This window comes from Calonectris borealis, chromosome 4 (assembly GCF_964195595.1).
Source record: "Calonectris borealis chromosome 4, bCalBor7.hap1.2, whole genome shotgun sequence".
NCBI lineage: Eukaryota > Metazoa > Chordata > Aves > Procellariiformes > Procellariidae > Calonectris > Calonectris borealis.
The window spans coordinates 78,293,967-78,309,058 of NC_134315.1; the positions used below are offsets into that span (position 1 = coordinate 78,293,967).

The 15,092-nt window shown below is 39.5% G+C and overlaps 1 protein-coding gene across 4 annotated transcripts in view; it reads right to left on the bottom strand.

Moving 5' to 3' along the window:
* The window catches only part of AFG2A (AAA ATPase AFG2A), a 226,313-nt gene extending 211,229 nt beyond the window's left edge, over positions 1-15,084 (bottom strand). For all 4 annotated transcript variants that reach the window (XM_075150207.1, XM_075150208.1, XM_075150209.1 and 1 more), the window contains exons 1-9: positions 14,925-15,084; positions 14,265-14,389; positions 13,495-13,652; positions 10,240-10,298; positions 8,444-9,079; positions 6,045-6,174; positions 5,356-5,412; positions 4,363-4,486; positions 2,803-3,058 (exon numbers count right to left, since the gene is read on the bottom strand). In XM_075150207.1, coding sequence (XP_075006308.1) covers positions 2,803-3,058; positions 4,363-4,486; positions 5,356-5,412; positions 6,045-6,174; positions 8,444-9,079; positions 10,240-10,298; positions 13,495-13,652; positions 14,265-14,389; positions 14,925-15,066 — 1,687 coding nt within the window. In that variant the 5' untranslated portion in view covers positions 15,067-15,084. The remainder of the gene's footprint in view (positions 1-2,802; positions 3,059-4,362; positions 4,487-5,355; positions 5,413-6,044; positions 6,175-8,443; positions 9,080-10,239; positions 10,299-13,494; positions 13,653-14,264; positions 14,390-14,924) is intronic.
* Positions 15,085-15,092: the final 8 nt, after the last annotated feature.

The window sequence follows — 15,092 nt, forward strand, 5'->3', positions numbered from 1 at the left end:
TGGCTTGTAAACTTTCAGGCTCTCCAGCCACAAATGAAGTACCTAAAGATACAAATGGGGTAACCAGGACTCAAGTCTCCCAAAGACCACTACTGCAATACAATTAGCAAGCGACAATAATCTTGTACCAAAAACTGAACGTGTATTTCTGAGTTCAGAATTCCTGCTTCCAAATTAGTTTCCATATTCCACCTGTACTTACACACAGATCATGTGCAAAAGTGGAACAAGTAACCTTACAATTTGTGAAAGAACTTTTAACTCAGTTATTGCCTGAATATTAAGCATTTTGGTTATTTAGAATGCACACCAGCAGTCTTAACTATATGTTTATATCATGTTTTATGTTGTAATACATACAAAATATTATGTTCGATTCTGAGCCCTACATTACCAAAAGGTTATTGACAAACTGGAGGGAGTTCAGAGAAAATCAACATAATTTCTCAGAAGGCAGGAAGGACTTATTTATAAGGAAAGATTAAAAGAGCTAAATATTTATAGTTTGGCTCAGTAATGAATGAGGAGGTAGGGGACATGAGAACAGCCTAGAGATATCTGAAGGGTGTAAACACTAAGGAGGGAGAGTGAACGTGTTATACAAGGATGTAAATAGAAATAATGGGATAAAACTAAACAAGGAAAACTTAGGCTGAATATCAGAGAGCATTCCTGGACAGCGAGCTATCTTGGCCCACGGCACCGTTTCTTAAGTGAAGCGATAGAAGCCCATTGCTTGGAACAACAAACAAGACTAGACAAAACACTGGAAAATTTGCCACATGGAATAACCTTGCTCTTCTGAGGAGAAATATTACCTCATAAAGGCTAGACTTTTCTAAGTTTAACTCCAGTGAAAGCAGTAATATTTTACAAGGTCTTGAAAATTTAATATAAAAAAGTAGATATCAAGAGCTTAATCAGAAAGAAAGAATCAAACTAAGAACGTTCCTTAACCACAAGCAATTTAAATTCAGTTCATGTAATGCTTCGACCGAATCATACTTCTGCAGCTCTCTGAAAAGGAAAAATACACGTGGGCTGCAAAGAGTTAACGGCGCTGGACTGTATTCTCCCCAGCAGAGGTCACTCCGAGTTAAAAAATGACAAGGAAATTTAACACTATGGATTCAAACTTCAGGAAAGGACGCATCCTCCTTCCCGCATCCCCAGCACTTTGGATGCAAAGCTCCCAGATGACAGCGTGTCCTGCAATCAGTCGCAGGTAGACGCCAGAAGTTTTGGATCTACACCACATGTAATGTTCAATTTGAACAACATTCAAAATTTGTTTTCTAAAAGGCCCTCAAGAAGTGGGTAAATATCGCCTCTTTGCAGCTGGATTATGAAGTGTCCAGAATCGATGTGCGCATGCACAAGTAAAGCCTAGGCTGGGTCATGTTTGGAATTGAAACCACAACACTTTTCACTGAAAATTTTAGATTACATTAGTTAAGTATTTACTATGTGAGGACTGTGACACAGGCAGACCAGCAGGCTTCCAAAAACACAGAGGAAGGAAAATAAATAGGGAGTTTATCTTTTTTGTTGTTGTTTGTATATATTTGTTTTAAAAAGAATGTTTGCTAACTTAAAACAGAGCTTAAAAACACAACCAAAGCCAACAGAAGAGGGCTATAAAAAGAATAGTCTGTGTCTGTACATATTTTTTTCTTCCCGATCCATACAAAAGTCCACAAATTCATATTTGAGAACTATCTCTTAAAAATTCTGGAAACTGGCAAGTAAAAACCCTGCTGTTCCAGGTGCTATCACCCCAAATAAAACTCCTGTCATCTTCATAGTTACTTCTGATGCAAGAATTAACCATGCACTGTGCCACTGCCAGAGGAAGCTATCCTAGTGCCAAAGGAAATAAAAGTAACCAGCACATAGAGCAAACATATATTTGTGAACTACAAGGGAGCAAATATGCGTAAGCAGAGCTGAAGTGTCATATTTTGACTAGACTATTTTAAAAGGCTGCTCATGGGTAGATTTAAGGTCCAACACTTAAACCGTGTAGACGCATTCTAGGAAAATGTAAGAATTGACAGAGCGTACTTTTAATATTTCATCCAATGAAAACAGAAGCGAACTCGTGTTTAAGTATTCCCTGGAACATACTGAACCCTGGCTGCATGATGCGTGGGTAATTCTCCAGGGCTATGCCTGTACCGGAGGCCAAGGGACTCTTTCCAGCCCCCAGCTCAGGGCGTGCTCTCCAGCTCTCCCAGCTCCACTGCATAACCCAACCCAGGTGCATACAGTCCCCTCGCCCTTGCCACAAGCTCCTCATGGGCAGGCAAATGAAATGAGGCATAAGATACAGAAGGGAGCCACAGTAAACACCACTTAGGCCCACAGTCTCAACATCCTGGGAACAAAGACCTGCAGGACAAGCTTTCTAGCCTGAGCGACTTGGGATTTTTGCACGGAAGGGGTAGGCTGTAGAGTAGAAAAACTCTTATGGTGACGTCAGTTAACTCACTAAACCATTAGTTTACTGAGAGACAGCTAGCTACCTAAAATGCTAGAAATGGCACAGGGGATTCCCCAATGTTATTAATCTTAACATTCGATTTTAAAATCTATTAATACTCAAAGAGTTTTTCTGATCTGCCCAGGAGCAGACTGGTGTTCCTCATATTCCATGCTTGGCTATGTTTTCTTTGACACAAAAATTAATTAAATCTCATTGTTTTAAAAGCTATTACTACAGACTGTGATTTTTATTTTTTTAAACAAAATAAAGAGACTAACAACAAAGTAATATCCTAAATAAGACACACAAAGTCTTACCTGCTTCTTTGCACAACGCTGCTAAGTCTGCACCCACATAACCATGTGCACTATCAGCCAGTTGTGCCAACTCCACTGCTGTGAGCGAATGGGGAACTTTTTTCAGAAGCTTTTGGAGTATGTCCAGACGGTCTTGGGCATTAGGAATTCCAATTTCTATCTCTTTATCAAAACGCCCAGGTCTGCGCAGTGCTGCATCCAGTGCATGAGGACGATTAGTGGCACCAAGTACCAAGAGCTGCCCTTCACTGCCTTCCTGAAGGCATCAAGCAATGCAAAATATTAATTTTAAAAGACAATTAAATGTCACGCAGCTTATAAACATACTTCTTGCTTACTTTTCCCAACTATTACGCACACTAAAATCCTGATGCTAGCTCTAAAGGAACAAAGCAAACTTTTCAGAATATATAGCCCACAAGTGATCCCATCCAACCTATCCCTAATTGCAATTTAGCAATACTACAGGCTGCATGCACATAGAGATAATACAAGAGAAACTTTACTCCAAGATGCCCTCATCTCCCACTTTAATCCCCAAGAACCTGCTTTCCTACCAGGAAAGTAAGCACCAAGGAAAGAAAAAGAAGTGTTTAAGCTAAAAGGCAGCGTTGGCACAAGAACAAAAAGTTATCAGCAGACCTTGAATAAACAAGATTGGGAAACAAATCATTTAAAGTATCAAAACCAGCAGAGACAGGAGGTTATAAAGCTTCCTGTAGGTTCAGTAGGAAAAGCAAGGTCAAAAATCCTAACCAATTTCCTCAAGCTCTGCTTTTTCACTTTTAGAGTGAGGCAAAATCAGCTAGGAGGTCTCTTGCAGTGCCATTCTCTTTTTGTGAACTAAGCACTTTCTCCAGGAAGAATATCCATCAGCCTTTGCCATCAGAAAATATGTTCTGCCTGTGAACAACTCCAGACTGGGCAACTCAAACTATCATGCAGGAAAATAATGAGAAACTTCCAGATTACATAAACAGCAGAAACTCATTTACATACTGTGGACAGATTTTTCATCTTTCCTGCTAATAATCATAAAATGATAGATGAGAGATTGGCAAACTTTATGGGTTTAATCCATAATGTACTCAAGTCAATTAAATTTACTGTTTCTTCAGTAGGCTTTTATGTCCTAAATATTGCTATGGCAATCTTGAAATAGCTGTTGTTGCCTTTAATAACGCAGCCTACATATCAGTAGAAGTATTTTGATGACTTTGATTTCTGAGCAATTAAAAATACCTGGCTTAGTTCAATGATGGGCTATCACTAAAATTTCAGTTTTACCTCCAAAACTACAAGAGTGGGAGAAGGCAAAGGAAAGACAGCGAATGGAAGAAAACTTACTTTATTTTAATCTCACAGTTATCAGGAGACATTCCCCTCCTATGTCTTCTGCTTCACATCCAATAAAGCATTAGATTACTATACAAAGTTTCACCTAAGCCTATTTTCTTTTCCCCCAAATGACACATCTAAAATTGACTGCATTATAGAAGCAAAATTATTTTGTTCAGCTAGTCGGTGTACACATTAATTGTCTCAATACAGTCTACTTACTGAGCCAATGCCATCCATTAACGTCAGCAATGAAGCAACAACTCTCCTTTCAACTTCATTCTGAGCCCCTTCTCTCTTTGGACAGAGTGCATCCAACTCATCTATAAATATAATGGAGGGACGACTGGAAAAAAAAAGAGAAGAAAAAAAAATGTCAAGGTGCTCAGGAAGATTTAAAACACCAAGGCAGGGAAGTGCACAGCTGTTTTTGAAAAACGTCCAGTTCCTACAAAAATTAACAAGCGTCCCACTCCTTTAGGCAACTGAAAGTTTCAAACTTGAATACGGTATTACTCAAAGAGATAACTAAAACGACTAATATATTAGACAACTAATACCTTTAAGATGACCTACCAGTCCACTTTTCTATGACTCTCTCCCGAAGACTTAACACTGAATATACCAATTTCATGAGTAAAAAGACAGCGTTTTATTTGTCACTTCTACAAATACAGTATGCGATAGTCTTTTGCTAATGTATTATGAACACCAATCATCTGGAAGTCTAAAGTCTGCCTTAACCAGGTCTAATAAATTCGGGCAGAATGCCACCCTAATCCAGAGGCATGCTATATCCAGCACCAACACTAGCTCATTTAGAGCTGGCTTCCGTGTCTCAGCACAGTACTACATTGGTCTCCGAAGATAAGACTAGACAGAAAAATTTGGATCCAGGTGAAACGTTGGCTCCCGCTTCCATCTGTTGAAATAAGCGTACAATACACTAACGATACAGATCGAGCGATTTGGCACCATCTGTAACAGTCCCTTGAAAAGCGTAGTGTCCAAAAGCATTTAATAGGCATACTAGAATTTCACTGCTTTCCTTCTAGCTAAGCTCTATATAAACAAATTTATTTCCTTTTTAAAAACCACTGCAGGAAAAACTTACAATTCAAAGATTCTTGCAGATGTTTTTCTTTTAAGAACATTAACGCTGGAACCAATACCGCAAATAAGTGGGCGCGAATAAAATTATCCAAAAGAACATACCGCAGAGAAGCTTCAGCAAATATCTGACGTAATCTTGATTCAGACTCTCCATAAAACCTAAAATAATTAAAATATTTTAATAAAAAACATTTTTTGGTCTTTTCCAGGCAACTTGGAAAATTACTGCTCGTGTGTTCCAAAAAGCCATAGTGCACCCTTTCAAAGTCCCGAAGTATATGCAAATCTACAATAATCTCTATTTCCACAAGGACAAGAAATTAAGGTAAAATGCGGCACAGGCAAAGATCTTGTAACTAGAAAAAAGACTAAAGGGAAAAGCTTATCTCTTCTGTGTTAGAAACAATTTTATATACCTTTTTAAAGAACAAAAAAAACCATATTAGTTCCCTGGAGACATTAATCTGTGCAGTGTCATCTTAATTTCAAATATGCTTTAACAAGTCACACTTCTTGTTGCAGAACTAACACACAATTGCAGATGCAGTTTTAGTCCCCTCTTTAATTTAGTCCATGCCTTACACAAATTTCTTGGCCAAATCCAATAAACCTCTTTTATTACAAGAAGAAACATAAGCCCTACTTGAGAGAACCCTTTCCCGTTCATTTTTTACTCTCTTGGGCAGATAGCCCATAGCCAATTCTACATCTATCCACAATGGATAGGTGCCAGGACAGATTTTGGGCTAATATATTTATAGAATTAATGAAAATAAATTGGGTGGACTTACTTGCTTATTATTTCAGGACCATTAATAACAGTAACGTGTGCGCCAACCTCATTCGCAATGGCTTTGGCAATCATAGTCTTCCCGGTACCTGGCGGGCCATATAATAGCACTCCTCTAGGAGGAGGGATTCCTTTAAACAAGCACATGCACACAGAGAAGAAAGTTATTTGTGATAAATGCCGGACTGAACAACCTGCACTTGCACATTTCACTGTCCCAGTTATTACCGATTATAATTTGACCTCAGCATAAACTTCTTTAACAGACATATCATTTTGATAAAATTGTAGGCTTTCAGTGGGAAGAGCACTCTTATATGGGGCATATATCTACATTTTTTACTTTTAAAGTCCAAATTCAGTTTAAAAAGCAACTATTAAAATTGTTATTTAAATCTGTTTCAGTAGTTGAACATTATCATTCGCCCTATGCGTTGTAGTGTTTGTTTGGGGTTTTTTCCCAAAATATTGGACTGAGTACCTAACGTCCATGAATGCACTTTATTAAGTTATTCATGATTCTTAGTGTCATTATTACAAACTTCCAATATCAGAAAACCACTTCTCTTCAACACTCAAAAAAATTTCAGAAATACTGTGAGGCTTGATTCAAGAATATTTATAAAAAGATTAAAAATACACATCAAAAAGATGAATTTGCCTCTTTAATGGCAAATGCTAAGAGCCAAAGCAGACAGAAATGTTCAGGCACAGAACATAAGGGACACTAGAAGAACAAGGTACTACTGTGTACAGTTAAAACTGAGCAGAAACTACAGGTAACGGCATGAAGTCATATTATGATCCCAGGTAAAGAGCCAAAAAAAGGAGTTTCAGACCAGCAAAGCCAAATTAAATGGGCACAAAGCCGAAAACAGAAGGTGAAAAATTAGAAAGCAGAAAGAAGAGACAAATGTTTGACAAAGGACTGACCCTGGCACAAAAGACATTGCTGAAACACGACCAAAGAAGAAACATCAGTTGCATACTGCGATACCAGACAGGGAACGATGCTCAAAGGGCAGGTCACATCCCAGTGGTGACAGAGAATAATACAGCTGGTGTGGGCAGAAAGCCTGAATCTTAGGAATTATTATACTTAAAAAGAAAAAAATCATCTACCTGACAGGATAGAAATAAAGTGTCTTTACAGACAGGTTACTTCACAACAGTGCATTAAAGCATGTGCTGCTCCCTCATGTGGCGTTTCTGGTACTGGCAAGAAACAGAGCTGCTGAACCAAAGGTCTCACCTCAGCTGACAGCCTCGCTCCCCATGACCAGACAAGGACTCTCAACGTTTGGATGGTTAGTAAAGGTTTGTAACTGGTGAGGAAACATCATCATCTTTCATGTAATTAGTAGAGAATCTGATCAAGCACTTTTGGGACTAAGTATGAGGAACGCTGACGCGGAAGCAAACTTTCTGCTAACACAAAACCATGCGGTGATGCTGAGGTTGGAGGTCAGCGAATTGAGCTGGACCACACATGGAAGTGCCTCACACCATCCCACTGACACCTGCCGATCACGCCGAAGCAACGCACACCAAAAGAGCCACCTGTGTCTTACAGAAATTGTCCCAGTGATCACTGAAATCACCTCCTCTTTAAAGCATATGTGGGAGAGGAGGTAAGGCAGAGAAATAAAAAGCCTCAAAGACATGATATTAAAGAAATATTTATAGTAAGAGCCCTGTCTCACAGTGATGCACACCTAGACAAGTACAATGAGCAGACGTGCCTGCTTTATGTACACATCCATTTGTGATAAATACACAGTACAGAGTTTTATCTTTGTCACAAAAATCCTCTAAATTCAGATATATTATATATCACTTTATATATGGCAACAGTAATCATGTTAGTTTTTCCACCTGTAATTCCATACTAAACACACTGAGCAGTTTGAGTAAACAGCCTCAAACACTTCCTTAAAATTTTGCAGGAACCCTGCAACACACAGGCATAAAAACAGCAGAAGAATTAATCTAACTGAGTTTTTCTCAACTTAAAAAATGTAATTAGTTGACTCTACCAAAACAAATTAAAATCTTATGATGACACAAACATCTGCACCTTTCATATGCCCAAGTATAGAAGTCTTTCCTATTTGCTATAAATTCTGCTTATGCATACCTGAATTTTCTTAGAGACACGTATTTCTTTCCTACTAAATTATTTTTCACACAAGCTAATCATAACATCTTCAGAGTATCCATACAGTATAATTATAAAACAGTTTGACATTGTTTGACACACAAGTATACCAGAACAGTGTTACATAAAATTCAGTGCATATTCCTGGAATAACTTGGGTTGGGGAGGGGCGGGGGAGGAAGTCAGGTTAAAGAAAAAAAAACAAGTATCAAATGAAGAAAGCTAACTTTTAGGCATCATACCGTAACTCTTGAACAGTTCAGCTTGCTTCAAGGGCAGTTCAACTGTTTCTCTAATAGTTTTGAGCTGGCTGCTTAAACCTCCTATCATATCATAGGTGACTCGGGATTCACAATCACCATCTTCTGCTACATTTGTCCTCGTTTCAACAAAATTGATTCTAGTTCTTGAAGAAATGAAATAAAAAGCATTTGTATTGCTTATTGCTCCAGTTTTGCCCGTTAGTGGGAGTCCCTCACTGCCTCCTTTCCCAGCCAACTCCAAATCATCGGTGAGGTCTGCACCATCTTCCTTCCTGTAGGTTTTATGTCCCTGACCAGAGTCTTGACCACTGGCTGCCACAGCAGAACTGGGTGTAACTGGTGAACCTGGATCCATCGGTTTGCTTGGTGTGCTCATAGATGCAACCTCTGGACTACCGTCAATGTCCATCTTGCTGAGCTGTAAGGACAAATCTAATGTACTCGTCTCCAAATCAGATCTTTCAAGGTCTGGCTCATGCATATCACTGGAAACGGCACTGCCCTGGGCAGTCAGCTCTGCGCCATCAGTTCCTTTCACTTTCATCACCACGATGTTACAAAGTTTGCCATAGAAAGTGAAAGCCAAAAGGTTTCCTGGTAAAACTATTTTCCCATCTATGAGAAGATTAAAAAAGAAAAAAAAAAAAAGACAAAGAAGAAGAAATTTCAATCTACTTTCGCAGCAATAACATTCAGACATTCTTGTATCAGAATGATTCTTTATCAGGAAGCCTAAGGAGTGCTGTAAATTAACATAACAAAAAGTATTTAGGTAATTTCAAGATAATTTCAAGTAATTTAAATGATCCTTTTGTACACAAGCAGACCATACTGGATAAACATTTGTCAGTATCATATGTAATCTCTCATACTAAGCCCATCGTTAATTTGAGCTTTTTAAATTTCATACAGCATACAAAGGGAGATTATGGAATCAGTATTGTAAGAAGTAAAAATTTTGCATTTGCTGTGTGCCTTATAGGTTCACAATATTTCATGGTTAGCCCACCTTCTTTGAGGAGTCCTGGGCTAAAAAAGGTAAGGTTTTAACCTTTGCGTTGACAGAGAAAGATTAGGAAATGTGATCTGAATGCACCCTACAGGCACAAAAAAAACAAAGGCAAAAATGTAAACAAGATTTATTATTTCCAGCCAAACTCATGAATTTGGAATGCAGTTCATGTTTCCTGCTTCTTCGCATAGCAATACTATTATTAATTCCTAAACCATAAGATTCCCTTTGAGTAGAACAATTTGTAGTGAGTGCTTCGAATAGCACTACCTTGAATAACCTACCTTGCTTTTTTGCCTTACCTATACATATCTACCACCCGAGGAACAGCAATTTTGCTTATTTACCACCAACATAAAAAAAAAAATTCAGAGTATGGGCTTTCATGTTAATACAGATCCCGTATCTTATTTTTCATGCGTAGTATTGCACTTTTCTTCACAGTGCAAGTAAATTCTGAAGTGCATCACAGTATCAGCCAGAAGGCCAGCAATGACTGCTAAATAACCACAAATTGAACCAGCAATATGTATAATGGACAGAAGGAATGGAACCAGATTAATGCAAATTAGATATTTATGGCATGGCAAAATTACTTAGCCCAAAGAAGACAGATTCCTAAAAGGAGTGTAAGCACAATAACGTCCTCTATTTTGCCATAAGCTCTTGATTAAGAACATAAAAGGAAACTGCTTTTCTGTCCAGAAGTTGATGATCTACTACAAAAATTAAACAGTCAAAAGAGAAGCAGCAAAACTTATACCTAGGTTTCTCAGTAGACAAACAGACATTTCCTCGGCATTAATGGTGGCATCTTTGTCCCTGTGATAGGAAGAAAAAAAAGTATTTTTCCAAGCAGTAACTACTTCAAAACCAAAAATCCACACCACTAAGGCACCAGGATGATGAATACCACCTATTTCACAGTATATGATTTAACCCCACAAACAGAAAAGATGGATGAGCAGTTTACAGTCATATCGTATCATCTTAACTCTGAAGATATTAGACACACAGTAACAAAAGAAGTGTACGTATTTAATTTCGGGTTAGTTTTTCCATACAAAATGCTGTAATAAACAATACCATAAGTTATATTTATCAATTAAGATTACAAATATAGAATGCATGCTTCTCATCTCACCAGGCAGAATGGCCATTGCTACATTTACTGAATTGCAAAAATTATAGATAAGGTAGGTCTCTTTCAGCCCTGCAAACACACATACACATATTTTATTGATTAAATTAGCGCCTTGAGCACTTGCAAAACTGCGCATGTCTTAAGCACTGCACATCCACTATCAAAACAGTACAAGTTTTGCCCAAGATGCATTTCCTAGTCTTTTATTTAATCGAGTTTAAGTGACTCAACAGATAAGCCTTAAGTCACTTCCCTCACCAGCCCTGGCTAGGCCTACAGCATTTTCTCAAACACCATCTCATAACTGGGATTTAACACACGACTGAACACATGTGCTCTTAGCCCAAAGCAAATGAAAGGTAAGAGGTGTCTTATGTGAACGTCTTTCTCTGGTGTTCATATTAAAACATTTTACATTCCATTTACAACTCACAGACATCATTAACTCTCCCTGTTCCTCCAATACACTGCAACGTATAAGGCTGAGGTGATTTAATAATTTTTCAGTGACGGTTTATCCATACCATCTTTTTCCTGTTTCATTTGCGGCTTTACCTTTTATTAAAGCCCATTAAACCACTTTTTTTAATTCCTTAGTATTTACCCCCCTCAGCCAATCTGTATGAACTCCAAACATTAGCCCTTCTGTTTTCACAATAAAATAAAGGTTTCACTGCATCCATTTTGCAAGCAAATGTCCACAACCTTTGTAAGCACTTACACCTGTAATGAAAAGCATTACACCAAGAGCTGAACAGCAGCAGCACCAAAGGCATTTAAAGCAGATACAGCTGCTGCAAATAAAAGTATGATCAACGGGGGGAGCTCTAAACCTAGAAATAAAAACCTGTTTCTCAATTCTACTGATCAAGAAAGCAACTTGAGGGAAAGAGAGGTATTATGCTAATTTAGAGGAGAGCTCTCAAAATATCATAGCCATTCCTGACAAGTAAACACATACTCAATTACGTTGTTGGGGTCTGAGGTTGGGGATTGGTTTTTTAAGGGGAAGAAAAAGGTAAATTATGCATGCAAGCAACTCCCCAGAGGTATTAATTTGCAAAGAATGAACTACACCTGTAAAGCGTCTAGAAACCTAGACAGTATTCGAATAATGGGATTTCCATTTATTCTTTTAATAATTTATATATTCTTACATGATAGGATGGCACCATGGTTTGTAGTAAATTAGCAGGCTTAAAACAGACCAACTACAGTTTTCATGTTTTCTCTCCTAGAGCAATTCTAGAAAAACAGTCATTTATATGACTTTTAATCTGTGGTACATATGTGCAACAGTCCTCGGAGCCTGATGCTGAGAAAGAAGACTCTGGCTGTGGAACAGTTTCCAAAAAAATAACAGTAATCATAAACATTTCAGAAGTTACATGGAATTCCTCTGACTTCATCCTTAGCTTATATTTCAGTAAAAGTCACAACTTTAAAGAAAGAATGCATTGCATATTAACATGGGGAAATATAAATGGATTAGGTTTAATTATTTAATTTAATGTGGGGCTGGTTTTTTAATGAAATGAGTGTTTTCAACCACCTCTATAACCAAACAGTATGTAATAATAATAAAACTTCCTACAGGATTAAATTAGCCATAACAAAAATCCATAAAGATATCATTTTTTTCATTTTCTGGTGAGAAGAGGGGCACGGAGGGCAAAGCAAGCTGACGCCAGGAAGTCAGCATACAATGCACAGCCAAGTTAACCAGTAAAACTATAATTAAAGCTAAACTGGTTATATTACTGACAAAAAGCAAGATTGCCTCACCAACATTTCTGAGAGTCAGTATGCTGGAAAACAGCACGTCCCCCTTAAAATGGACAATGACAACGCCATGTTTGAAAACAGATTTGACAGGAAGTGAAGTTCATTTATAGAAATTAAAGCGTTGGAACACTTTCAAAAGTAACTGTAAAATAACTTTATTTACGAAATAACTATAATCAGATTCTGCATCAACCCAAATGCTGACTCTGTGGAGTGTTATGAGAATGACAAATATAGGAAGTCATTCAGCAGATCAGTAAACTGCTAATTTCTCAAAGCATTCATGATTTCAAGACAACTGTGATTTGCACCTTTTGCTACCTTTTTGGGTGAATTTCAATTAAAAACCAAAAATATACCTCCGAGAGTTTCCAATCCTAAAAAATATTCCAGTAAATAAAAGCAGAGCACAAAACCACGCATATACAAAGGTGAAGTTTTGAAGGGAAGTGGTTAAAAAAAAAAATCACTTCACTCTCTCCAGCCTGTCAGCCATTAGTTCTCTTAACCACAACAGGACTTTTGACCAAGAGCTTCTCAGATAGGAGTTTGCAGTATACTTCCTAATGACAACAGCAGCAACACGGGCTCCTTCTAATCTGACATCAACTCTGTGCGCAGAGATCATCCTCATCCTTTAAAAGTGACTCACAAATTTAAAGAATCTGCCTTGATCGTGCAGTTATACACCCTTGCCTAATGCAAAGGCAACACAGGCAGCTTGACCTCTGCTTCAGGAGGTGCTGGGCTATCGTTACTATTCATTAATTTAATGTAAAACAAAGAATCTCTTAAGACTAATGAGATTAGCGTCATTATATTCTTCACAAAAGCACCACTCCTCAGTTGAGATTTTCTATAACAGCTGAGCCACTCCACTGCCAGCAGAGAATGTAGCAGTTAGCAGCAGTTAGCCACCAGATACTAAACTTCAGTGTTAATCCTACAAACATCTGCACATGTTTGACTTTGTCTGGATACTAATTCCATCAAAGCAAGAGAGAAAAATAGCATCTTCTAAGAGGTAAGAGTCCGCAGTGCGAAGCAGACACCTCACGGTATGTCACTAGGTTAAAACAAGTTGCATACCTCAACTTTACATCGATTTCCTCCGCCTGGATGACTGCACCAGTCACAGGCTGCACAGTGACGGCATCACCTGGATTTACTTTCAGGTTCTTCTGTGTGGTTTCACTCAGCCCAACTTTCCCACCTGGAAAGCCTGTGATGGGCCAAGCAGTACAGACCTAGGAAAGAGTTTCAAAGCAAACAACTGTCAGTTGAGATTTTTTCCCCCCCCATTTCCAGTCCTCCAGTTAAAGTAAGCAATGTTTTGTTACGAAAAACATGGGCTGAGGGGGAGGAAGGATTAGGTTAAAACCTGGTGCCACAGAGTAAGATACAAATAGCACCGAGCTCTTAACATATGATCCAAGACACTTTTCAAGAAGGAAGAGGTTATATTTTGCCTACAAAGGAGCTAAAAAAATTTTACCAGGACTTTACACATTCTGCAGATGACACAAAAGCATACACCACGCTGACTAGGAAATACTACAAATTGATGAAGAAAGAAGGGTAAAAGGCTATATTCTTTCTTTGCAAACAAAATACATCTGTGCGCATATATAACATACAATACATATATTCACACACATGACTTATAAATTTCTTGAAAAAATCATCAGCATGGATTTTTTCCAGTACTGAAAATAGAGACGTAACTACAGCGTAGAAAACATGGAAAAGCGCATTCATTATCTTTCTCAATGCATGCTCCATTGTGGTCCCTATTGAATACAACAGGAACACACTGAAAGCACAAGAAAAGCACTTGTAGGAACAAGAAGGAGTCTCACCTCCTGGCGCCCATCGGCGGAGGTAAGCAAGACCGGACGACCTATGCATACGTTTGCAGACTTCATGCTGCTCAGCGACAGCTGGGCGAGGGCTCTTTGCAACATTTTTGGAACTTTGTCATCTCCTAAACATTTTCAGGAGAAAAAAATACATCATTTTTCCTACCTACCAGACGAATTCAGCATTTCTCGCCCTCCCCAATCAGTACAAGTAACAAAACCCTTCCAATCCCTCGTGAGAGGCAGCGCCCAGCCGTGAGGGAAGCGCAGGGACCCTCTTGGCGGGAAACCGCGCTATAACGGGACAGCGTTTCTGACAGGCCTGAAAACACCCATGGTTACAGGCTGCTGCTTGCTGGATTTTCCACCCCGTTTTAGCTACCGGCGGGACCCTTCTGCGGCAGTCATTACTCTTCGACACCGTAATAAAAAGCAAATTTCACGGAGGCTCAGCCGACCTTGCCTGAGAGACAACCCCCGGCCGTGAGGGGACGGGGCAGCCCCTCGGGCCCGCCAGTCCCCGCCGCCGGGGCCGGGCCCGCTCTGGCGGCCGCGGGGAGCGGGAACCCGGCTTTGCAAGGACTCATTTTTAAACGAGCCGCCTTCAGCCCGCCGGGCCAGGACAGGCGTGAGCCTGGCCCCACCGCCCAACCCCCGTACCTGCCTCCACGGGGTCGGCAACGCCCAGCGCCAGCGGCCCGCCCTCGGCAGCGCCGGGGGGGGCGGCCCGCGGGGAGCTGCCGCCACCATCGCCGCCCGGGACCGGCCGCCCCTTGCTCTTCCTTCTGGAGGAGGCGGACATGCTGCCCCGCCGGCTGCCGCCGAGCG